Source organism: Mya arenaria, chromosome 9 (genome assembly GCF_026914265.1).
Source record: "Mya arenaria isolate MELC-2E11 chromosome 9, ASM2691426v1".
Taxonomy (NCBI): Eukaryota; Metazoa; Mollusca; class Bivalvia; order Myida; family Myidae; genus Mya; species Mya arenaria.
Window position 1 is genome coordinate 58,154,398 of NC_069130.1, and position 27,570 is coordinate 58,181,967.

Below are 27,570 nucleotides of genomic sequence, written 5' to 3' on the forward strand. Positions count from 1 at the left end.
ATCTCGTACAGGTTGCCATCATGACCTTGGCTTTTGTGTTTAGCAAGCGCTTAGTGACCTATTGTACTTCTTCTGTCGTGAAAGGTTGAGTGATATACTGATAAGGGCCTTGACCGTCACTATTATTAAGATAGCTAGTTAAACTCAGCACTTTCATGGCAATTGCGGATATCTTTTCCATTTAAGTAGATAAATACGTTCGGAAAGTGGTGCTTAAGTCCTTCCGTAACGATTGATTAATATACGGTGTGTTGTTTTAGATAATCTCTGAACACGAGTTTGACTTTTTGGGAGTTTTTGATCGAAGAAGTTTCCATATCAGTTTGTGTAGTCCAGCTCTGCCGTTTTGTTAAGCTCGTCGAAAATTGAATTTTCGTGGCATCACGCTGTGTTTTTCTAAACTTAGTATTGCTTGTTTGCAGTGTATGAGTAGGACTCTTCCCCGCCACATTAGGAAGCTACCCATCACTAAGTTAAGATCAAAGACTAGGCCACTGGAGAACATAGTATAAATAATACGGATGTCATTCTTGAAATAGTTTTTCAAGTCTCTTGAGTAACACCTTACAGTGTTTTCAAAACTTGAGTTACACTTATCACCTAACATTATTTTCAAAATACACAACTCGTCTGAAAAGAAGTCTCGGATGTTAACTCATGGTTACCATATCCATGCATATACGTTTAATATGAAATAAAGGATAATTAGCTATATGTGTGTTTTATTTCAAATTTATTATTTATAATACCCATTTAGCTAAAGAGATTGGGCTATTTTGCAAGTCAAGAATAAACCAACCTAACAATTTGGCTGCTTTGATTCAGCTCAAGATAACTAAATATTCTCCTATATCCATTTTAACTGCTTACAATCTTAAACATGATGCTTAAACAACAACAAAAAAGAAATAACATATTCATAGGTTTCAGACTTTTAATAATTCTTTAAGACCATCAAATGTTGCAATGAAAATACAGTTTGTTATGTGATTGTCAAAAGTTACAGGTCTGTTTTGCAGAGAGTTAATGCTCAAATCACAGAAATCGCTTCAAGTAAGATTTATTGCGTATTCAAAATGTTCAGACATGGTTTTTGATCTATGAAGATATTGTCTAAATCTGACTGAAATAAATGTAATGTAAACGAAAACATAAAACAGAACACGGAGAACGAGAAAATGGCAAAGTACGTTCTCTATTGATACTACTTTTAAGTTACATGGTTACTGAGTTTGAATATTAACTTCTTAGGTGTAAAACATGCTATTCCACTTAGCCGATCGACCCTATTGTTTTCTCCCGACCCTACACTTTTTGCCGTAGTGTAATTTCCTAAACAATATGTTTTTTTGAGTAAACATGTTAAATTTGACCATTTAATATTAAAAAAAATATACAGTATCGATATAAATAAAGTTGTTATTATTGTTATTATTATTATTATTATTATTATTATTATTATTATTATTATTATTATATACCATGATATAGGTCCTTTTTTGTTCGAGATGTTATTGGAAACAAAAATATTTTTGCCCAAAATAGTCCCAGTTCCAAAACATAGGTCTTAATTTGTTCATAAATTGTAATATCCATAGAGAATTGACTGGACAACCACCGAATGACAAGGATCAGACAACACACATGCTTGGAATACCATTTTTACATGGAATAACTAATTGAGTAGCACTTTATAGGTGGTGTTTGTTTCGAGAATTAGTATTTTGTTATGCACAAAGAGAGAAAGCAAAAGGTTCTAAGTGACATTAGATAAATAAGCAGATAGAATCTTTTGACATGTTTTGGTCAAAATATTCCAAATGTAAGAAAATAACGATCTCCGATTGGAGTTACTGTCATTAGAAAGGTTAACGTTTTACTTACAATATCATGCACGACTGTGTTTGCTTTCAATGTCTAAGAGTACGAACAGCTTTTATAGGAACAAAACATCAACTACATCCTCACGTCAGAATATATACTTATTGCAACGAAACATTATTAAAAAAGAGCACACAACTGGCCAAAGAGTTGTTTTGCATTACAATTTCACCTAATGTATTCCATATTCATTAATGAAAAAGCAAGAAGACTAAAGATAAATATAAGCATAGCCGTTAAGCGTTATCGAAGATTAATACAAGTTATGTAACGGGACACACCTGACAGTGTGTGCAGGGGTGTGTGTGTGTGTGGGGGGGGTATTCAATATAATCAATATAATGCTTGTCGTAGGCCAGCCCCCGGTATGTATACATCAGCCCCGATTTATTTGGGAGTTTTTACGGACACTAATGGTATGTGCAGTACTATCAACGGCTTCTAATGCCCGCTAAAAAGGTATTATATAATCCCCAAAAGTCATAAAACGCAACACTCATAGTTGCTTTTTCCCCCAATGGTATTCCGCACTCTCAATCATTTAAACAATTATGCCCATGTAATCTGCTCCGTTTCAGAGTTTTCACAATTTGTCATGTTTTGAAATTGTTTGTTTTCGTTTCAAGTAACATGTCTGATATTACGTAACAAATATGAAGGCATCAGTTACACACTTCAATTATTACTTCCAGGCGTCATCTACAAAATGAGAAATTAATGGAATGACACAAGAACATAAAGAGTCCATCAATGGAATCTAGTTTTTCTCCTGCATGTCCTCAGATTGTATTGCACTCTCCGGATTTACATGATCACTTCGTTTTACTCGCATAATTCCATACTCATTTTCCGTGTTGTTGTCAGTATCATCTTCATTTGAGCTATCGGCGCCTTGGTTGTAATTATAGACATCCATTCCACTTAAGGGATCCAATGTCCGCTTAAACCCTCCATGTAGATTCATCCCTCCAAGAGAGGAGAGAGTCCTTTTCATACCTCCGTCGTGGATGTTAGTCCCTCCAAGTGAACTTAGAAACCGTTTATAGCCATCATGCAAATTTACGCCCCCAAGACTGTCGAATGATCGTTTGTCCGACGGTACGTAAGTTCCCCCCAAAGACGACAGAAACCGCTTCGCAAATCCTGCGTGGACGTTGGTTCCTCCTAGCGGTGACAATCTTTTATAGCCATGCAAATATGTCCCACCTAAGCTATCAATGGCTCTTTTATAATTATGGACTTCAGTGCCTCCAAGGGACGACAGGAACCGTTTATAGCCTCCATGCAAATTAGCGCCACCAAGTGTATCAAATCTCCTCTTGTAGCTATGAAGCTGCATATTACCTAATGTGTCGAATGCCCTCTTATATCCGTGCAGTTGCATATCACCAAGAGTGTCTAGGGAGCGTTTGTAGCCGTGAAGCTGCATGGCGCCAAGTGTATCCAGAGCCCGCTTGTATCCGTGTAACTGCATGTTTCCAAGAGTGTCCAGAGAACGCTTTGCCATGTCCTCCTCCGATCGTCCACCTTCGAACTCCCCATCGTCTGAGTAATACATGTCTGAAATCAACATCGATATGTTGGGTAAACAGAAAATATAAATACAAAAACGGTGATAAAACGTACTGACGGACAAACAGTGTGGTACATAGTCTCGTTCGAATTCATTCATCTAATATACATTCTTTTGAATTGTTTAAGATAGATTTGCTATCATTTCAGTAAAGAAATTCTCTTAAGTACATATTTATGCTTCATGTAATTACACAATAAACATTGTTTTTTTTTCAATGTAAGAATGCATTCGGATATCATGCATGTATAGATTTAATGACGGTTAAGTAGATTATATTTCAGTTATAACAACATAATACTAATCACTCTCTTAGGCACGATGTTTCGCAAGAGTATACAGTAGTCTTGTTATGTGGGGGAGACCGGAGTACCCGGAGGAAACCCAATTGTCCAACGTGGACCAAAAACTAAACTCACATGCGCCCAAGCCGGATCGCTTAAATAAGTGCGCTTACCACTGCGCTAACCGGACAACGCACGGACAAATATAAATAGATTATATTTTGAAGGGCAAGGACATACACAATGAAGCAAATTACACATTGCAAAAAACAAAACAATCCCTTTAAGCCTAATTTACATTGAACAAAAGAGAAATTATTCATATTAATGGGTGTTAAAAAATATGCTTTCAAAGCGGTTTTACCGGAGTCAGCACCTCTTGGCGGCCTGTGGTCATTGAGGTAAATGCCTCCTAGCGTGTCCAGTTGTCGCTCTTTCTTCTGAAAAAAATTACAAAGACATGTAACGTAAACGCTTTCAAGCTTTAATCCATTCTCATTTATCAGGGATTTAATGATCTAACTGTAGTACGCATAGCATCATCATTCTGTTGTACGAGAATGCTTTAAACCTACAGCCACATATTTCTTTGCTTTTGTAATGAGACATCATGTCTTGGCGTGTTTTCGTTCCTATAGAAATAGCGTTGTTTCGCCTTGAACTCGTCAACTCTTTGCCCTTGCGCGTGAATAGCTCGAAAGCTCGCCGTCACGAAAAAGCAGAAATCAGCCTCCACATATCAGTTGAAAGTAACTATGCCATCGATACAAATGTTCTATGACAGTTAAAATTCGAACAAATATCAAAGAAGAAGATATACCGGAGAATAAATACAGTATGGGTTTGCTTTACCATAAGTATGTCATGTTTTAATATCAATAATTGTCCTTTTGTCGCTAAGAAATAGTATTTTAATGGTCACATTAGTGTCAACACAAAACTGTTGCAGATACGTGGTCTAGTGGTTTATACACGTATGTGACAATCTAGCCCCTAGCCCCCACATCAACAATAAAATTACCAATTGTCTTAAACCGGTCTCCCGTATGACAGTGACAGTGACAATTCAATTCAATTTAAATAGAGAGTAGCTCTTGACCAGGACTACAATCTGCCTGGGCACTATGACCCACAACCTAGTAGCATAACTTAAAGTGACACTCTTATTCAAAATCAATACATACACATCTATCACAAACATCAATTTTGACTGATTAAACTTTAACTACTTACTAAATAATGCATTTATGGAAAATATGAATAACTGATAGCAAGATTGTAACCGTGTATTTAATAGCAGAAGTTGCAAAATTATTAAATGATTGGTGAATGCTAAAATATTTACTGTGATCTACTATAGTCGCATAAGGTAAAAATACAGTAGATTGATAACATATTCTTCAAACACTACACTCACTTTTTAAAGCTGAAATTTTCGTCCAACACTGTGGACATCATCAGAGTAACTGGCCTGACTATCGCTCACTCGCAGCTCTGACACTCGGGACTTCCCGCCGAATTTCCGTAATCCGGCGAAAAGTGGGTTGTAAATCCCAGAAAGGAAGGCCCCCTCGTCCCGGTTCATAACTGCCCCCTCAGTTTTGATGCAAATAGCCTCCTTCGTTTTTCGCACTCTCCAGTCTGATTCTCTCTCTATTACGCGTGCCCCCTCCCAGTTTATTTCATGATTATTTATGTTCTGGTGATCTGTGATTGCACTTTTTTCTATTGTCGATTCTGATTGTTTTCTAGTTGATCTAGTAAATGCCTTATTTGAGTTTGTTTCACAATCTTTTTTGTGTTCATTCAGTCTTATTCCAAATTTTCGCCCCGATTCTCCCACGTAGACTTTATCACAATTTTTACAAGGTATTTTGTAAATTACTTCTGCTTTCTCTGTTGTTTCCTGTTTGTCCTTGGGGTGCACTAAGATGTTGCGTAGTGTCTGATGTGGGCGCATGGCCGTGGCGACTCGATGTTTATTAAACACCCGGCTCACTGCTTCAGATAGCCCTTTCACATACGGAATAACCACCATCCCTTTAGATTTATTGTCTCTATCTGTATGTTTCACTTTTTTCTTGTCCTTGTTTTCATTTTTTCTTTTCAAAATCTCGGTCTTAACCCTCTTTATTGTCCAATCAGGGTACCCACACTGGCCTAAAGCTTGTTTTACATGTTCTTCCTCTATATCTCTATCTTCAGTTTCGGTGACGAGGTTGTAGCACCTGTCTAATAGAGTTCTGACCACGCTCAGCTTGTGCTGTAATGGGTGGTGGGATGAAAAATTCAGGTATTGGTCCGTGTGGGTTTTCTTTCTATATACTAGCAGTTTGATACTACCATCTTCCTTCCTGGTGATGAGAGTATCCAAGAATGGAATGGCCCCGTTGCTTTCTTCTTCGTGGGTAAACTTGATGTTATTGGTAACGTCTACAGTGTTGAGGTGGTCAGTGAGGTTCTGTAGTTGTCCTCTCTGAATCTTCTCTAATATGTCATCTACGTAGCGTTTCCACAAGGTTGGTTTACATGTCACCGGAGCAGTTGCAATGGCTTCTCTTTCCAAAAACTCCATATACAGGTTAGCCACTATCGGAGATACTGGACTTCCCATAGCGGTGCCAAACTTTTGTTGGTATATGTCACCTCTGAACTGAAAGTATGTTGTAGTCAAAAGAAAGTCTGTTAGATTCATGATGTCATCCACACTCAGCTTGGTTCTATTTTTTAGGGTCTTGTCTTTCTCTAGGCGGTCTCTTATGACTGATAGGGCCTTGTCGATGGGGGTGTTGGTGAAAAGTGACACCACGTCATGTGAGGCAAACACTTCGTTGTCTTCAATCATCACTGTACTCAACGAGTCTGACAAATGTTTAGAGTTTTTCACATGGTACTCACTTAATCCCACTAGTGGACCTAATACATCTGCTAACAGCCTCGAGCTGTTATAACCGATAGATCCTGTATAGTCGACGATCGGTCGGAGTGGGTTCCCCTCCTTGTGAATTTTCGGAGTGCAATACATTCTAGGTACCTGCTCTGCTGTAGGGTATAAATGTCTATACTGTCCTTCTGTAATCTTGTCATCTTTTTTGAAGCCTGTCAATATAGAAACCAACTTCCTCTTATAATTTGATGTGGGGTCTTTATCTAACTTCACATACGTCCGTTCATCACCTAGCATCACTCTCACCTTCCCCTCATAGTCAGTGGTATCCAATACAACGGTGGACTTACCCTTGTCGGCTGGGAGAATAGTGATATCCTTATTTTTTGACAACTCTCTCAAAGCCACTCTTTCCTCCTTAGAAATGTTCCCTTTCGACAACTTGGCGTTTTTTAGTAACCCAACAACCTCAGTTCGCACAATATCCGCCTCATTATTGTCAAGAAATGAGCATACTTTTTCCGTGGCACAAATGTACTCTGACACCGGTACATTTTCTGGGGAGACTGCAAAGTTCAGACCTTTAGACAGTACTTTTTCTTGTGTGGGGGAAAGTGTAACGGATGAAATGTTTCTTACCCATTTTTTGAGCTGACTACCAGATAAATCTGGTTCCGATGACTCCTTTTTCTTAGATAGCCAACGTGAAAGTTTCTCTGTGTGCCGCCACTTTTCGCCGGATTACGGAAATTCGGCGGGAAGTCCCGAGTGTCAGAGCTGCGAGTGAGCGATAGTCAGGCCAGTTACTCTGATGATGTCCACAGTGTTGGACGAAAATTTCAGCTTTAAAAAGTGAGTGTAGTGTTTGAAGAATATGTTATCAATCTATTGGATTTACCTACACAATGAACTCATTCAAGAATAAAAATACAGTGTTTTATGCCCATTTCTTTCAAATTTAACTCAGTATCCTTCATAAGAACCATTGTTTTCGACATGTATTCATCCTCTTTAAAGCAATTGTGGTAAATCTTATTTGGGAGTAAGAGTGCATCTTTAAACTCTCAACTGGACCGACGTCTGTGGAAATACCAATGTCGTCTTAAATGAACTTCCCAATATTTAAACTGTTTGAAAAACACACACCTCAAACTGGTGGTTTGTTCAACGAAAGAACAACGTTACTGGGGTTATGATGAATTGATGCAAGATTAGAAAATAAATAAATAAAAAATAATCATTTTACACAATTAAATATTTATTATAATGTGAGAGTAATGGAACTACGCAAAGCAAACAAAAACAGTTAAAGTTTTCGCAAGGGAAAATGAAGAGTAAGCAAAACAATGAAAGCGCAGTTAACATGCAGAGATACGAGGGTAAACCACTCTGGTTCCAATTCTTCAGCAGGCAGTCTGTTTTCTGTTTAGTTACAATAAAAGCGAACCAAAAATAAGGTCACGAAAGGGAAGAATGCAACAGACAAACAAACACACAGAGGGAAATGATGGCTCATGAGTAACAAAGTCAGAGGGAGAGGTTTGCTCTTAAGTAACAAAGTCAGAGGGAGAGGTTTGCTCTTAAGTAACGACATGACAGTGGAAATGATTTGCTCAAGAGTAACAGACTGACAGACGGAAATTACACTCTCATTGGTAACAGAAACAAATCGGGGGATGTTGCTCATGAGCAACAGAAACACAGAGGGTGGTGTTTGTTCGTGAATAACAGACCCACAGAGAGATATGTTTGCTACCGACTACCAGAAACACAAGGGAGATGTTTGCTCATGAGTTACAGATCCACAGAGGGATATGTTTACTAATTGGTAACAGACATGACAGAATACCTGTGGTTCTTGCCCAGCGTCCCTGCGTTTGAAATCCGATATGGGGGATGAGGGTGATGGGAGGACCTCAAACCAGGGCCATTGCCCACCTGCGGATGAAGAGGGCGTGGTTGTCGATGCGAGAGCATCGTAGAACTGACTCAACACCAGGGGCGTCCGCTTCTGTAATGAGACAAATTTTAATACATGATAATGTGTTGGTTACGCAGCGGGTTTCAAAATGCTCCTGAATTCTGTAATGAGACAAATACTAAGTAGGTTGGTGATCCTTTTTCTTATATTTACACTGTGAACGTGTAAGATATGCAAATATGTGAGAGTTGCAAATTGTATTTGAACTATGGGAATGGGTGAAGGGCACACAGATAAAAGATAAAAATGTGCCGAGGGCCAAGAGCGCTTGTGCCCACACTGGGCGAGGAAACACATATCTATATCTATTTTATGGCGTCTCGTGTCATTTTGTTTATGTAAATGTCACTTTGACAATCGTCGTAATCACCCATCCCCATGTATTTAATGTTACAATGCATGCCCCTTTCAATCGTTTCTAAAGGTTTTTCGGTGCTTTGATTAGATATTATACTTATGGCAAGTTTTATGAACAAACACGTTTTAATTGTATAAGGAAAATGATTTTTACGAGCAACTTCAGAAATAATTTCTATCAAAATACAGAGCTTATCAGATGGTCGTTTTCCCGCGGTGAGGACAAACATGTGGTCAGTTAATGTATGTAGAAACTATTTTTAGAAAATCGGTCAGTTAATGTAGTTGAAACTATTCTTAGATTATCGGAAATTGTCTGTTCTAAGAATGGCAATATGATTTTTTTATAAATGTTATTTATGTGATATGTAAGTATCTGTGGAGAAATAATACTAGTGCTTTTATGAACGCTTCGCACTCTTTAGATGTTTTACAGGTTAAATCCGAACTACTTTCAGTACGTTGCATCATCAAACTTATGCATTACTCACTGTCGTATCAGGGCATGTGTGTTTAAGTAAATTGAAAGCCTTATGTCCAAAAATATGCCAGGAAAACACCGGAACGAAGTTGTTACGCAAAAAATGAAAACATCTTACTAGTATTAGAAAAGTATACGCCTAAAATCATAGAATGAATAGTATTTTGTTATTGTATAGCAGGCAAATTATAGTATTTGAAGCATTAGCAACGAAAAACCTGAGATACAACTATTTTGACTTTTTTTTTTTTTGTTTCTTATCTCATAAAAGTAATATCAAAAATACACCATTAAAAATAATCGTGCTTCAGGGTCACACCAGGTTATTATAACAAACCCTGTCTAAACTCAAGAGTGAATATCAGTATGTTACCGTCCTACCAGAGCCTCTATTATTTTGATCCACATTAATCTGATAAATATAACTATCTAAAAATAGTTTTATTCTGCTAAAAATAAAACACCGAGACACAGAAATACAGCGCGGAAATAGCCGAACAAGCACAAACTCATACTCGGACCACAATACAACTAATCTATTTTTATAATCTCGTCGTCATTCTGCTAAACATAGAGCAGTTTGAGACAAAACAAATTGGGTTAAAACAACATGAAAAGAAGTAGTTCTTTGAATTTTGCGGTCTTAAGACTACCTGAGCGCATGCGCAGATAGTCTAAAAATGATTAGGCGAAATACGACCCTGTTTTTTGTATAATTCCCCTGGGTATACGTTACTTTGTACTTATTTATACGTGTTACTGTGTAAAAGGTAGTTGGTTGGTTTTATAAAAATGTATATGTTTCATATTTTCTGGTTTAAAAATGAAATAAATCAACTGAACTTCTCAATCACAATCAAGTGAAATGGAATGCTGGACATGGTCATTTTTTATCATACAATGTATGTAAGTGCATAATGTATTTATGTTGATGGCGAAATAATGGAAAATACTTATTAAAATAGGTCGGTCTGTGATTTTGTTTATTTGCACTTGACAGGTGAAGTCATAATAAACAGTGTATTTGCTTCCTGTTTGATGATGTTATCGTTTATTTTCACAGATAAAATAAATATCAGTTAACCATTTCAAAGAGTTTAAATAAAAGTACATCTTTCTTATACACTATCTTTCAACCGGCTGGGATGAACTGATAAGCCCGGGTGAAGAATTTGAGACATTTTTTAACTGTGTTAAGAACAGTTTCGTGTAGATGTTATTGCGTTCGTCAAATCACAAAACAAATGCACACTAAATATGACACCAAACAAAACAGCACAGAGATTTAACAAATTCAAATGTCATAAGTCTGTCAGTATGTCTACATGTGTTTAGGGAATATTATGTTAGTCGGTTGATCCGTAAGATTGTATCTCGTCGAGCAGCTTGCATAAAGTCCATGTGGCACAATATCAAACGTCGATTTCGAAGCAACGAGAAGTGATACAATCCCTCAGATCAAGCAATTCACACAGTATTTATTTCACTTCATACATTGTAAGTAATTTAACACCAATTATTTTCTTTGCAGCAGCAATTACATTCGACGACATTCGTCGATATTGTTTCGCGTAGTATTGCGGAAGTAGAATTGCGCATGCGCTTTATAAAGCTGTGTGGTATGGAATCAGAAAAAGGGTGTAATTCGGTTTTTATCCCGGTTTCCATATATTTTAGACGGAAATTGAACAGGTATGCAATAAATAGTGTTGGTAATGTTATGTGACAATTTGATGATATTGTAAACTTCACATTCCTTATCAAACTGATTTGTATTTAAGTTCTAAATACTAAATGCGAATAGTTCATATACAGTGTGACATTTATAGTGTTTTTATACCATTTTATCAAGCTGAAAGCTAATGTTTTGGTGTTTACTGCAAATAATGAACAAGCTAGTAGCTATTGGCTGTTGTTGGAAATATGAAGCCATAGAGAGAAATAACACATTAATGGAAACCCTACAACACTTTAATGACTTAATTGCTCCTAATTTGAAAAGGCAAAGGAAACATTTGATTACCTCCTAGAAGGGTTGTACCACAGATAGAGCGGAAACCATACGGGATAATGCGGAGAATGGGTGCAAAATGAGAAATGCATTGACATTTTAGATGATATTTGCATTACTGCAATAAAATGCATTTTAGTTTCTGTATAAATATGTTAAGTACATTAGGGCCGGTATTTATAAAACATCTTCAGTCAATTTTCTATCTGAAGTCGATTTCCTAAGATTTCCGTAGTTAGATTGAAATAAATGTACCAGTGACTTTAAAGTGACACTCTTATTCAAAATCACTACATACACAAGTATAACAAACATTAATTTTGACTTATAATCCTATTACTACTTACTAAATAATGCATTTATGGAAATTATTAATTACTTATAAGAAGATTGTAACCGTGTATTTAATAGCAGGAAGCGCACAAATATTAAATGATTGGTGAATGCTAAAATATTGACTGTGATATTCTATAGTCTCATAAGGTAGAAATACCGTGTTTTCTGCTCATTTCTTTCAAATCAAACTCGATATCCTTCATAAGAACCGTTGTTTTCGACATTTATTTATCCCTTTTGGGAAATTAAAACAATATCATGTAATGTGGTAAATCGTATTTTTTGACTAATAGTGCATCTTTAAACTCTAAATTAATGAAAATACAGTATTTTAGATAGTATACATTTATCATATCATATGATAAGTGAGATATTTGACTTAGGAAAATGACTTTTACTAGGATATGAAGATATTTATTAAATACCGACTCAGGCCCCAATTTTTTAAACATTTTCAGTCCCTTATCACAGGATCAAGTTCAGCACAAGTTTTTTTTTTGATTTGGTATAAAAAGTGTTACTAGTATATTCTCTATTTAAAGAGTTTTGAGGCATTTAAAGCTGCACTCTCACAGATTTACCATTTTCACAACTTTTTTTTTATTTTTGTTTTGTTTTGGAAGGGGCATTTTTTGCGTAAATATCTGCTAAAATAATGATATAACATTGCTGACAAAAACTCAGGTCGTAGATTTTCATATTTAATTTTTTATGGAGTAAACCTAACGGTTTAAGAAAAATGCATTAAACCTCAATTTTTGAACTTCAATATATAAATCTGCGATCAATTGTTTGCCAGCAGTCTTATATGACTGGTGTCCATGGATTTTCGTAAAAATTTGCTCCTTCCGAGACAAAAAATAAGAATGTTGTTAAAACGTTCAATTTGTGAGAGTGCAGCTTTAAAGGAAATAATATTTGAGATAAATAAGACAAACTTCTTGCTGTTTCATGAAATCATATGAATGTTTGTAATATTGCTAAATGAAATAAGATAATTAAGTGGGTTACGCTTAAGAGTTTTCGAGAAATTTGATCAGGTCTTATTTTAATGGATGCATTTTTTCTTATTCCAAGCCAGCTATTAGCTGTTATGACTAAACCTAGTTCTCACTCTCATGTCTTCTCCATTAGGATCACAGGGCGGATTCTGATTTAATCGTTTCAAAAGCTTCAGACGAAAAAACACCGCAAAAATTTCATGAAGTCATTTATGTTGGTTTATTGGATTTTACAGCGATTTGTGCAAACGCGCTGGCTTGATTGACATTTCGCGTCAACAATACGATCGGTATTATTTATTTTTGACCTTGTATATAATTAAGTCGGCGCCGGGACTTAATAGTTTAGAAGACGAAAAACAAGAAATATAACGTAACTCCGTTTTCTACATGAAACAAGTACTGGGTCAAATTATATAAGACTGAATTAGTTAAACCAAGCGAAAAAGGCATTTTAGGTTAATGTCAATGCTAAATGGCCACCCATCATTTTGATATCATTTGAAAGCCTATGAAAACACTATGACCGAGCAATTGTGAAAGATAACGTTGTTGCAATTTATAATTTTGTTCTTCATTTCAACCGAAATCGGACGTAAAAGGACATGTTTAGCAATCCTTTCAGGTGAAAAATACGTGTTTGTATTAAATTGTTTGGTACATTTCTAACGTGGTCTGTGTCACCTCACAAAGGTTACAAAACTAATTAATTTTCTTAAATATTTCAATGTATATAGGTAAACTTCCGATTGGAGAAGTACCGGTTCTAAAGGTTCACGTATATGACATCGATTCATTTCCTTTAAATTTAATTGTTAAAAGAAATAAACAATCTATGTCATTTTGTCCGTTGAAAGTTCTCTCTCATTGATGTTCAAATTGAAGTGAAGCACCATTTATTGCAGGTAGTGAATTAAGTTCAAAGTAAAACGAAACTTAATTAAAATATTAACCTAAAGTAGCAGTCTCAATCTTAAACATAAAAAGTGCATCCTGGACAACATCCGGGCACTTGACATTTAGTTATAACGTACCTTAGACAACTCGTTAAAATGATGCAAAATAAATATGTGATCACCAGGAACCAACAACTCCAAACCTTGTACATTGATTACCTTAAACGGACTCGCTCATGTTTTGGAACCAGCCTTTATTTCCCGGTAATGCATAAGAAAACACTTGTGTTAATATAACTGTTTAACTATTTGATACCGAACTTGCAGAAAAAATACACTTAAAGTTTAAAAAAAGTATTTTAAAAATATCCTTGTTTTAGTGGGGTGCGAATCTACGCTGGTACAAGTAACAATTAGAAAACTGACAACAAAACCAAACGCCCACAAGGTCTCTTACACGAACGAGAGGAACTTCTAACCTTTAAGGCTTTTATTGAATCGCATTAGTGAGGCTATTAAAACTCATTGACTTCAAAGACTTATATTTGAGCATATATCAACATTTGTTGAAGGGTTCAAGGCGTAGGAATCTAAGTTTCAACATTCCTAATGTTAAAAAACGTTGAATGCCGATGAAAGAAAGTATCGCGGTAAATGATAACATTCATGAACATTATCTGTGAATTGCAAATGAAATAAAAAACAACAACGGTAAATGATAATATAAATGAAGATAATTGTGAAATTCCCAAACAAAAAATAGATCGGCAATTTTAGGATCAGTTGAAATCAATTTTGATGTTTTTCTCTGTATTTGCTATGCTAACAAAAACGCCTGGCTATTTTACGGAATTATTTTACGCCCATCTCCCTTTTTTTGTGAATTGCAAATGAAATAAAGAAAAATCCATCGGTTGTGAATGGTTGTAATTGTTGTTGTTCGTGACGAAGCATTAATAAATAACTAAGCTCTGGATTACTACAAGAAACATGAGAATTACACACGATTGAGTTGGAATCGGCTAAATCAATATGCAGTTGAACGTGATCGCGGGGGATGAGGTTAGACGCAGTGGATGTCATGAATACAATTCATTACTTAGCTTGCACAAATGACACGGACGTATAGTTAAAAGAACCCAACGTCATATTGTGCAACACAAAACATCACAGATAGATATAGAATATTTGGCGCGAATCATGGATAGGAAAATATTGGGTGAGTCGAAGACGATAAATACTACAAATCCTCTATTCATTTCTAATGAAGTTCACAGAACTTGTCCCGTAACCAACTGACCGTATATAAAAATCTAGTGGTCAACTGACCTAACACATTAGGCGCCCTATTCTCGGGTAAATTAGTGTGCAAGTGACAAAATAAATTACGATTTAGAATGCTTACACAACTATTTCTTTGTAAAAAGGGCCCATTTTCGGATTCACTTCGGCCACAAACGACACTGATATTAATGAAAAACTTACATGGCATCTCTTCTCTACCACAAGAATGTTTCTTGGTTAAAAGCCTCATTCTAAGAGGATAAATTAAATCATCCCTTCTTCATTGAGTACTATTGAGGCAATGAGATCATGGAATAAAGAGCGGTTAACAAGGGACGATTACATTTGGCCATTCGTTCCGTCCTTTTCAATAATCTGAAACAAATTTGGTCATAAACGAAGCCATTGCATGAGCTATTGGGCGAAACAAGTTTTGAATGAATGGTACTAGAGATTTAATGACCGTTATAAAATGTACACATGTGCTCTAATTTTCACTACATATGGCTCCATGTTGTGTTCCTTTTTGCCTTTATGCAAGAAAACAAGATTTATGTACTTGGACGTAATAAAAACACACACACCATTTTCAGTCATTTTCTATCTTAAGCATTTAAAAACATTATCGTCGAAACAAAGGGAAGTGTACCATCAATTTCTTCTTAATATAAAAGTGTATTAAATAAAGTCGGCGAAAATAAAGTAGTTTAGAAGTTGTCAAAAAATTCAAGTAATTATATTATAAAACCAATGAGATACTAAAATCAGGAACATGACTGAATTCAGAATTGACTTAAAATGAATTATGAATACGGCCACATATTGTTTATAGAGGGAAACGCTTCGTACTATATAGTTTCATTGATATAGATTAATACTTGGAAGTTCAAGTCTAAAGTTGTTTTGGAAAAAAACAGCATACAAATGTCTGTGGCCATTAAACACATGGTCATGGTGATAACACAAACACATTAACACACGCACACAGGCTATGTAGTACAGTAGAGAACATAATGCCATAAAAACACACACCAAAATCACAGTAGTAAGACAGTCAAATTATAAATCATTTATATAAACTTATTAGAGTATAATTAAGAAACAGTCAAAGATCCAAGGTAATTTGTAATTTGTAATTTCAATTGCAATTTTAACTTTGTTTTACCGTATTTAGCGATTTTCTAGTCGAATTGCTTAGTAAAAGAGATTTAACATATTTATAGAAGAGAAGGAGATGTTGTCTTTGTATGTATGTCTTAATACATTGTTAAATGTACAACATAACATAAAATGATTCTCTACTTCTACGATAATTGACGAGCAACATTTATTAATTCCATCAGCAATTGCGGTACCAGTTTCCATTCCAGGGTTGCATGCTGATAAACTAAAACAGCTAATACATTTTCTTAATCAATCATTTTTTTTAATTTGTGCAGGATTATTTTCGTACTAAATTCAGCATGACAATGCCGAAGTTGGTGGTACTCTTGCTAAACATATACAGTGTGTGTATACCACGTGATCATATATACTACGTCGAAAGGCAACATTTTGCTTAAAATAAAGACTTAACACTAGATATTTTTTCTTTTGCTATACCATTTTAAATGAAACAAAGAGCATTCTATGCCTCTTAAAGAGCCAAGTCTTCGTTATTTGACTGGAGTTAGATTTGGTGTTTATTTTTTTCAAACATTCGAATGCGATGGGTCAAATATTAGCGAGTGTTCCCACAACTTGGGCAATATCTTCAATGCGACTGTGCGAAAATCTCTTATCGATATCGAAAGGGACTGGAACAAAATCGCGTAACATTAAAAGGTCAACCCGTTCACACTGATAACATAAACATATCCAATGACATATTCAGGGAATTGCTGAAAGATCTATTTCTCTGGCAAGTACAAAATGCTTCCATTATTGAAATGTCGTTCATTCTATACCAGGATGTGGAATCACGTGACTTCAAAGGGTTTTTCACATTGGTCACCACGGGTTACATCCGATGTAAGAAAACAAGTGGGTGACGTTAATTCTAAATAACTTTTTTGACAGAATATATATTAAACAATGTGATAACTGAAAATGAGTTCATTATACATATATACTTTAATTGATAGACAATGATTGACAGTAAGCTGAACTGTTTGCAGAATTTTGTCATTAGTATTAACATTATGCATTCCAATATACATCTGGAATGAAAATTCATCATGTTCAGATAACTGAATCTCTTTTAATAATGCTAATAAATTGTTTTAAACTAAACTTAACTTTTTTCCTTGTTTACCATTAAGTAAGTTATAGCCAGCCGTTTTCCATTGTTCATTTGTTGTTTTTTCCATCAACGTATATATCCTTTGACATAAAAAAATGCAAATGATTTATTCGATGACAACAAGATTATACAGAAGTCAATGAAAGACGTTTTATTACAGCACATGGCACTTTTCATGTCCACAAATGACAATGCATAACACATAAAGGCGTTGCTTCAGACGGCTCAACACATGATGCGTCTTAATTTCGAAGTGTCCGCGAGCCATCGGGTGCGCAACTCTGATCAAAGACACGCGAGGGACAAATTTTAGGTGAAAACGAAATTCGTAAATTCCTCGGAAATAAAAGTCTTATGTATGGACAAACCTTGAATGACTGAGACGATAAAGAACGTAGAACGAACATTCTAATTGTGTCTTTTTGATTTAAAATCTTTATTTCGAGGTTTTGCAAAACCTTTTGGTATCTCTAGGGATAATCTTCGATTGTCATTGGCCCACAAATATGTGCGAACACCAAACACGGTTAAAGCAACTAAGGGCTATTATATAAAAGATGACACAGACAAGAGAGTCTTTTAAACATGATACCATAGTACATTCTTTCATGGTGATACAGGATATTGTATACAAACGAAGAACACTTAATTAATATTTCATCACAATTGATATTGGACAAATGAATCGCTCCAAGGGGAATGTTGTTAACAGTATTGGGTGGTGTTGTTCCCGATTAATTGCTATTTCGTGTACCTCGTGGCCAGTTACACTTGAAAGTGTATATGGTATGATGACAAAGACACCAAAATATTTCGCTTTTATTAAAGAAGTAAAACAAAGTCATATTTGGTATTCTATTACCGTTTACATTTTTAATATTTTTGTCCATAAATTGTGTTTAATCTATACACGTAGATAGACTGACAAACTACAATTTTTTCACCAAAAGGTATTTGAATCTTGTGTACTTGGAAAATTAATTCCCTGGTTTTAAAAATGCAATATTATATCAAAACAGAACAAGCAATAGTAACTGTCCTTGAGACCATGCTACTAGCTAGCCATAGAGGTCATGCCTACACAGACGATTGCAACACTGTAGTACCACTATAACTACTGTTGACATACGGTTTGTAAGCAATTTAATATATGCGACAAAATAATTTTTAAAATTATTTATTTAGATATCAAGGTAAATAGGTTATGTGGTGAAGCAAAGATTAACTCTGTATTGAAGCAGGCTGCAGTGTCTCTAAGGGCTCTAGTCGTGTTCCACTGTACAGGATTTTTGCTTAAATAATTGGACTTGTATAATTCATAATAAAATGGAAACTACAAAGACAAGCAAAGGCTACAGTGGTATACTATACTATAGCAGACAAACATTGAGCTAGTAATTGTTTAGACAAAGACGGTTTAAACACTACATTTGTATTTGTTCATTGACAATCTTCAGTAAAACTGCATTGACACGAGGACGCCGGAGCTCGACCTCAAACCTCGAGCTAGTGTTAAACACCGAGGTTTTTTGATAATTGTCTTTATGTTTATGACCTGATCACAAAAAAGAAACGAAGTAAAAGTATTTTTAAGTCGTGCACGGTTGTAATTTTCTTGTTGGTGCCAAAGCATAACTTGTCACGCCCGGCTTACTAAAATAAATGAAGAGTGTGCAAGGTTGAATCATTGCTAGCGAAGTGTCGGGGATTAATAAAATAAAACGCAAACTTAAGAAGGTTTGGAAATCAAAAAATGTAAAATACTGTGTGTTTTCAAAACTGATATAATTTGTGGTTGCAAAGTTTCTTAAAAATCGTTTGTGCTATCGGCGATTGCCTTAGTATATTGTAAAACATAAAACTGTCACAAACGTTTTTGTGATTATAAGGAAGTTCCATTAGAACCTATATAACTTAAGAGTCAGACAACGTCACTTGCAGACATGCTTTTGCGCCAAACATATGCCTTTAATGTAAAAAAACAAAAAGCTTCTAAGAAACTGAATTAAACCATTTCCTTTTTATTGAGTACAATTGTGGCAATGTAATTATTGAAGAAGGCACATATTTGAATTGGTATATTGCGCCGTCCCTACCAGTTGTTTTGGACCAGGATTGGAACCGAATGAAATTCATGTTCACAATATTTTATTCACAAAACAATGAACGATTACTTCAGAAACACCTGTTGCCGTTAATTGAGACGTTCTTTTGGTAATATGCTAGGATAAACAACTTCAGTAAACCATTCATAGAAGAAGAGATTTACCTACATATATTCGATTATTTACCTATGCACAGATTCTATACGCTTGAAAACATATATTTAAATAATGTAAGCAGATTGTTTAACTCAAACGTTTTAAGAAAAATATAAACATAAAATTATCTTTACTTTTTACCGGTGAATTGATTTGAAAGTTTGAAATTCATATTTTGTAAATGATATTTAAAAATGTAAACAGATTTAACAGTTATAAACTTTGAAAAAAACAACAACACCATACGTTAATTATACATGTGTTTTCTGCATTGACATTTAAAGCTGCACTCTCACTAATTGAACGTTTTGACAACTTTTTTATTTTTTGTCTTGGAACAAGCCAATTTATGCGGAAATGCATGGAAACGAGTGATATAAGACTGCTGACAAAAAATCAGATCGCAGATTTTCATATTTATGTCAAAAATTGATCTTTTCTGCATTTTTCTTAAACCGTTAGTAACGGTTTAATCCATAAAATATTAATTTTCGTGCCCAAATATGAAAAAACAGTGATCTGATATTTGGTCATCATTGGTTTGCTGATATTTACGCAAAAATGGCTAATTCCAAGACAAAAAATAAAAAAGTTGTCAAAAACGATAAATCTGTGAGAGTGCAGCTTTAAGCTATGGTATGCTATGTTTAACTTCTTAAAAATAATAAAATATTTTTTTAAGAACAAACAACAGAACTTTCCAATATATTAGATACTAATTAATTAGTAACCAAATGAAAATGAAAAATGACTTCATCGGTTGAAACTTAAAATGCCTAGTTCCTGATGTTTAACAATCACCATATATTTCTTACCCACCACCGATAAGCTAAGGTCATCTCTTAACAGCTATCTGTTACATTTTATACAAAACACCAGCCTTTTATGAGCCTATATTGAGAACATAAATATGTCTTACGACAAATAGCAGACAATAACTGATCGATCACTTCTCTGGAAAAGAAGAAACTATTACCATAAATGAAATGTCGTCCATTCAATCCAGGCAAACGGTATCATCATCCAAAGATGATGTAAAACTGTTTCGCCATTGAACATTAAACCGTATCACATACTTTTGTACATGGCACACGCATCTCATTATGTAAATGTTGCTTTGGTTTTACCACTGCTGTTTACGTAACTGACTTTAAGAGCACATTCAGCTTGATATCTGGCGTGTTTATATTGGTATTAACGTAGCAAAAATATCACTATATATTGCGTAGTTTTGGAAAAAATGATGCGTGGGCAGATTTCTCCGTGCGGAGATTTTTTTTCATCTAGATTGTTGGACGCGCATTTGTCGTACATTTCCTAACGGTGTTTTGGAAAAAAAGCGTACGCCGCGGCCTACATGGCATACCGGCAGCTGCTCCCCTGAAACATGTAGGTCTGATTGCAAGTATCATTAATAACGAAGTACGAGTGCGTCAAATTGTTGTGTTATATAAAATTGGAAAAGAGATACGATCGAATCTAAAAACCAAGTTTCATTCTACTGCATGTTTTACACAATACAATCTAATGGCACTAATTTAAATATTTGATTATAATTCCTTTTAATAAGACCAAATATAATGCACAGGAAAGAGTAAAGTTAGTTATCGTAATGCAAAGGTTTTTCTAATTACAGATACAACACGTAATGGAATATTTGCGTCCACAAGCGGGATAGACACATTGAGTTCTTGTTTAATTGTCAATGACAGTGCCAAGGTGGTTTTCCCAATATTTAGAAACGGTGACATTTTGATATATGTGCATTGTGTGTTGTCTTGTGACATTTTGTGTCTTTCGTTCGTGTTTGTTCGGCACTGGTCATTTGCCTTTGAACACGATGGTGTGTAAGCTTATTTATTCCCGCACTCAGGCCTTGCCCATTCGGCGAGTGCTCCGTTAAGGTTGTTAGCTATTTAAGGGTTAAGGAGCAAAGTGAACAGACAGAATGTAACCCTGGTTAGAGCTATCCTGGTCCTTAAACGTGCATCAGTGTATAGAAAGGTCATACAGGAGCCCCATTTAACGTCCCTCCCGAAAGACGATAAGTATGTTTTAGTCGTGCGGCGGGGAATCGTACCTGCGACCCCAGCTTTGACAGTCAAGTGTGTTACTACTAGACCACTAAACCACGCATCCGCACTTTAGAATTAGCAATAATATGACACGAAGAGCCTGATGTTCAGATCAAAGTTCTCTTGATTAATTACTCATTAAGACTAGGATTAGAAGCATGCCTTTTATCTAAAATTGTCATATGATTAAGATTTATTTTACAATAGACAGTAATTCTTATTCACGAAAGTCAAACCATTATTTGATATTTTCCTCACCATTTTCAACGATAAACTGGTAAAATTGGAATTGTATTTTGAATACAAACTGAACATAAGCTAAACACGAATCCAGTTCAATCCAGAATAATTAAAATTGTTTATTTTACGAAAGCAGGAGCAAACAGAGGTCAAAATAATGTGCTTTATTGCAACACGTTGCATTTGGTGTGTCCACCGCTGCCGTTACATAGCAATTGTAGAAGTAGTAAAGCTCACTAAGCCTTTGCTGCAGACGGCGGGAGCTACACATAAAACTTCTTAATGGGGAGTAATGTTATAAATTAGCAGCTGCTATCAGTGTTCACAGTTCTGCTCGCAGAAATGCTGCGAAGACACATTTTAGGTGAGAACGAGGTTCTTACACTCCCAAAGGGCATTGTTCGCCTATATGGACAGAACTAAAATGATTAATATATCTCCTATATGCCAGGAACATATTTTCACATCGATTTTTTCATTTCTCATTTTTTCGTTTTATTCTTGCAAGACATCTTTTTACTATAGCTGAACAGATGGTCATACTTTTCAAGAGACGCTTCTTCGAACGATTTTATTAACACCATGATATACGATACTATATGAAAACAAATAATGCTTCATTAATATTTCATGACAGTTGATCTTAGGCAAATGACTCGTCCCAAAGGGAATGCATTAATTATTGAGTAGTGCTGTTCTCCGGTAATTAATATTCATGTCACTGGTGGACATTTACACTTGATCATGAGAAGGTGTTATAGTTTATTTTAAACATTATTATTTTACAACGATTGTGAAACAAGTTATTACAAAATTAATTTCTCTCGTTGGCACGATTTTATGCGAGAGTGTGTCTTGTGGTTGTGGGGTCCAGAGAACCCGGAGGAAACCCACCTGTCCGGCTTGGTAATCACAAACCAAATGTACATGCGTTCAAGCCGGGAATCGAACCCGGGTCGCCTAGGTGAGAAGCGAGTGCGCTAACCACTGTTATAACCGGACAACCAAAAGGTGTTATACTACAGAACAGAACAGGTGGTTATGTTTAACGTATACCAACAAAGTACACAGACATGGCATTCAACACGTTTATATACGAGGTTATCAATTCAACATGTCATACTAGACAGAAAATATCTAACTTGTATAGTAATAAATAAGTTGCCGTGAGTGTATAAATATAAATTCTCATCGATACAAAACATTGCGATGGGCTGTCATATACTAATATAAGAGAAATTCTAAGTATTCGATATTTTTTAAATATATTTAGACAATTTACATAAATAATTACTATTTCCAGATGTTAATTGTTCTTTGAAATTGTATATGCTTGCTCTTACATAATATATTACCTATTGCGTTTTCTTCTGATATAAACATTACGCATTGATCCGCCAAATACAGCGCACTGAAAAACTAAACGCCTTAAGACTGATATTTTACATCATTTGACAAACATGAAATGAGTTCATTCACTTCTTTTTTATGCAATTCCTCAATCCTCAGATCTTTAGCTTAAGCCTCAAAATGTTTGGTTTCATACTTTACTTATAACAATAAACTAACAACGCAATATATATCATAAGGGCCTTCTTAACGTGATGTTCTTCATTGATGGAAAATACACCTCTGTTATGTAATACTGTCCCCGAATAAGTGATATCATTGACTACATGTGTCAGTTTTTGCTCATAACCTTTATTTCCTTAACAGGCCACCTCATTGGCGAAGCACCATAGCTTTTGTGTCAGTAATATTAAAGTTGTCTATTTAATAAAGCATTTTTATAACAATGATACTGACTTATTTATATCTTCACATGTGTTACCTAGAATAAGCATGTCAATTGCAAATAAGTTTTTCTATTCAGGCCTGAAATCATATCTGTTTGGAATTAAAAAAGTAAGTCCTCTTAAAATCAAACCAATTGCATATTTAGAAAAAGCATTTAACACTGTAACAGTCGAATTTACCTTTTTAATTACTTGTTTTTTCTATAATTATTTTCTATAATTCTACCTCAAATGTCAGATCAATACATTTATGACCACAATGTATTCTTAACACAATCAAATGCCTTGCTAAAATCTAAAAATACAGAACAACAATTTTCATTTTTTACAATGCAAGTTGAACTTTAATCGTTTGTCTTCTAAATTTAAAGTCTAAATCAGCATTTCAAATAACGTTTGATTCCTCACGGATGTAAACTCTTCTGCGTTAAATATCGTTGTATTTTTTTTTTTTATCTGTTGACAAACAAATAAAAACCCTGTTGAGAATATGTTAATGACTTCCAAGAACAGTTAATGAAAAACTATTGGTAAAAGGTCATGATTTTTTAAAACAGTTCATGAACTTTGGGAACTGTTCATTCATATTTCAAGAATTTCAAACATGCATGAAATATTCGTGAATGTGCTCATCTCCCATTCTATGCCAGGGTAGTTTCGGTAAATAGCTTAAAGTAACATTAAACATAAACCAACAAGGGTTTTTATCTCCCTTTTAGAGTATTTCTAATAGCATTGCACATAGGTCATAACTATAGTAAATGGAATACTGGGATACTGGGATAATGTGTGTATTATAACTCATGTTTCTGTCTTCACACTAAGTTATTTACCTCGTATCTACATAGCAGATCAAAGGTATGTTTTGCTTTGATCTTGTATTTTCATTGCTCTTTTATCTTGTAATTTAAAGAAGCAAATGGTGTGATCACAATAGTTTTGTACACATTTCATTTCGTTTAATACTATCATTTTATATGTTCTAACGCCATTAATTTCGGAATCATCATATTAAAAGGGTTTAAAGGCAAGCCGCTTTAAATATTTCGTTCAATAAAATAACTTTCAGAAACCGTTTATTTTGATGATGAGGATATCAATCCAAGATCCGTCTCTGACTTGGCTAAGTAACTTCACATTCCCTTCAATCTTCTCTTTCCGTTCTATTTATTCACTCCTGCTCTATCTCCTGCACTACACAGCGTCAAAGATTTCTTTATTTTATGCATATAGAAATACATGTATATCAAATTCTTTGTTGCGTCGCGATTACTCCATCCACTTTAACAATTACCAATGTTTGTTTATTCTTCTTTAGTGTATTATTGTAAATTATGAATAAAAAATGACAACACGTCAACTCTGGTTTGTCACACCACATGTCATTTTATCTAAGATATACAGAATAGAGACTAAGATAAAAAAAAATTATGCTTACTTTTCAATTCTGTAAATGTGTACCCTAGTTGCTAGTAGGACTAAATATTGATATCTTAAAAATATTGACTACCATGATTACATTGTGATAATCTGTCTATTTCATATTATGTTTATCATTTTATTATATTTTCAAAATACATACTGGTAAAACTAAACCAAGAAGCATTTATCTAGAGCCAAAATACATAACTTCACCATAAAACTATCGTAACTCCGGTATAAGCCATGTTCAATGTACATTTATTAGGACTAAATTAAGTTTTAAAACACTTCCAGACAAAAAAACAAAAACACAAATACGTTGTCAATCTAGAATGACGAATGGGGTTTCGATTATCATTTTTATGACCTTATCCAAAAGGAATCCAAGAAAACGATGTTAAATGTTTTTGTACGTAGAAAATGGTCGTAATTGTGTCGTTCAGGACGAAGCTTAACTCAATAATGCACAGGGCTCTAAAATGCATAAATAGGTTGCACGTTTGTATCAGTGCATACCAGTTTCATGGATTGATCAAGTAAGATGCAAATCTAATCGTAGATTGAAGAATGTTGGAGTTCAAGAGTTTGTCAAATATAGTATATTTTCGAAACTGATATCTACTTTGACCAGTTTGAGCATTACGAAGTTTCTCTACAATTATGTTCGGTCGGTACGATGGCCTTACAACTGTTATAAACGTTTCAGAAATGTCATTAAAACCGAAACAACTTCAGGATCGGACATAGCAACTTGCAAATATGTAGGTCATTGTGTTTTACCATTAGCTCATGTAAGACTTAATCAAATGACTTTAAAACTGTTAAAACTGAAAACTATTACAAACATTTCTAAAATGTCATTAGAACTGAAATAACGTCAGAGACGGACATTGCAACTTGCAAATATGCTTTAACACCGATCAGCTTTCATCAGAGTCGGTCATTATTATTGACTACAAATTCCTGTGAGACATAATTAAATCATTCCGTCTTCAGTGAGTACTTTTAAGGCAATATGATCATTGAAAAAGAGCGATTAACAAGGGACAGATTAGATTTGGCAATTTGTGCCGCTCTCTACAATTGTGTAAACGTGAACTCGCATTGCTTGTTGTCCTTAGCGATGCCTCTGCGAGAGCTTTTTGGCGCAAACAGTACTGAATGAAAAAAACATAAGAGTAGAACTATCCGTAAGAAATTGACTTGACAATAACTTAATATATGTCGAATTGAGTTTTAAGAACAAAAACATTTGACATAGTTACCGATACATATGTTTGAAAGAGGGAATGGCGTCAGGGCATTTTATCACCATAAGTTGATATGACAATCAATGCGACATGGCACTACCCTCGATTGAATGAATATTAAAGTGGTGATTTAATATCATATCGGATGTAGGAATGGCTAGTAACATAATTGCAAAACATTATAAGATCAATACTTTTACAATGGTACATTGATAACATAAATATATATGTCTTTATACGACAAATATCAGAGAAATCATGATCGATCTTATTTAAACAAGACCAAAATTCTACCATTATTGAAATGTCGTTTGTTTCATTCACCAAGCTGGGAACATGATCTGTTTCGCAATGGGCCGTTAAACCGTTAGTCTGTTACTTAGGCAAACGACACACGCCATGTATATGTAAATGCTACTTTGATTTTATAGCTGTTGTAAATGTAACTGATGTTTTAAGCAGAATACCATTGATATATGGCCATGAAGTTCGAGTATTAACCATTTATAGTGTCCAAGTAGTTGAGATTGAAAAGTTTTTATAGTATTTAGTACGAGCTGCATAATTCTTGACATTGTTTTGTCTTTTAATACAGGACTCAATAAAATATGCAAATTTCTGAACCTAATTATCCTATTATTTGATGATATACTGATGTTTAATAAATTTAAGGGGTAAGTTAACACATATTTAAGTTCTTAATGCAGGTTTGATGGAATATGTCGTGGCCACTGTAGTGAACTATTACCATAGATCATGTGAACATCGTGATAAAAAGATTTAAATCTGATAAATCGTGCTGCCATCCGTTTCGCCAATCCTTCCTATCTTTTTGTAATGAAGTACTTAAAGCTGGCTTTGATTTATTTCATATAGACACATTACATGATATTGAGATGTTAAAACCGTAGCTTTTTGTATACAAATAAGACACTCGAGTTTCCCTGACCGTTTGAAAGGGTAATTTTATCATTCCGTCTTCATCATTTATCGGTAAAGCTATTTTGATGTGACTGTGGTCTGTTTGAGGTGTCTGTACATTTGTGTCCTAATTCAGTGTCGTTAAGGGAGCCGACCTGTTGTTGTTGTTGAGTTTATAAAGGTCTGCCCGCGCCCTATAGTGGCTGCATTATGGCTTGACCCCTAGGGACCTGACCTTGTACCTTTAACAGGCTATATGCACCAGCCAATTGTAACCACGCCCCCACCCCAGGTCCGGGGAATTGCGGGGACTTTGACTTTCAGTCCACTACTAGCCAATCCAATGTAAGAT

The 27,570-nt window shown here is 34.9% G+C and overlaps 1 protein-coding gene across 1 annotated transcript in view; it reads right to left on the reverse strand.

Moving 5' to 3' along the window:
• Nucleotides 1-922: 922 nt before the first annotated feature.
• LOC128245484 (feeding circuit activating peptides-like) overlaps nucleotides 923-27,570 on the reverse strand; it is a 46,581-nt gene continuing 19,933 nt past the window's right edge. Inside the window, exons 2-4 of the mRNA XM_052963666.1 lie at nucleotides 8,475-8,636; nucleotides 4,103-4,178; nucleotides 923-3,441 (exon numbers count right to left, since the gene is read on the reverse strand). Coding sequence (XP_052819626.1) covers nucleotides 2,639-3,441; nucleotides 4,103-4,178; nucleotides 8,475-8,636 — 1,041 coding nt within the window. The 3' untranslated portion in view covers nucleotides 923-2,638. The remainder of the gene's footprint in view (nucleotides 3,442-4,102; nucleotides 4,179-8,474; nucleotides 8,637-27,570) is intronic.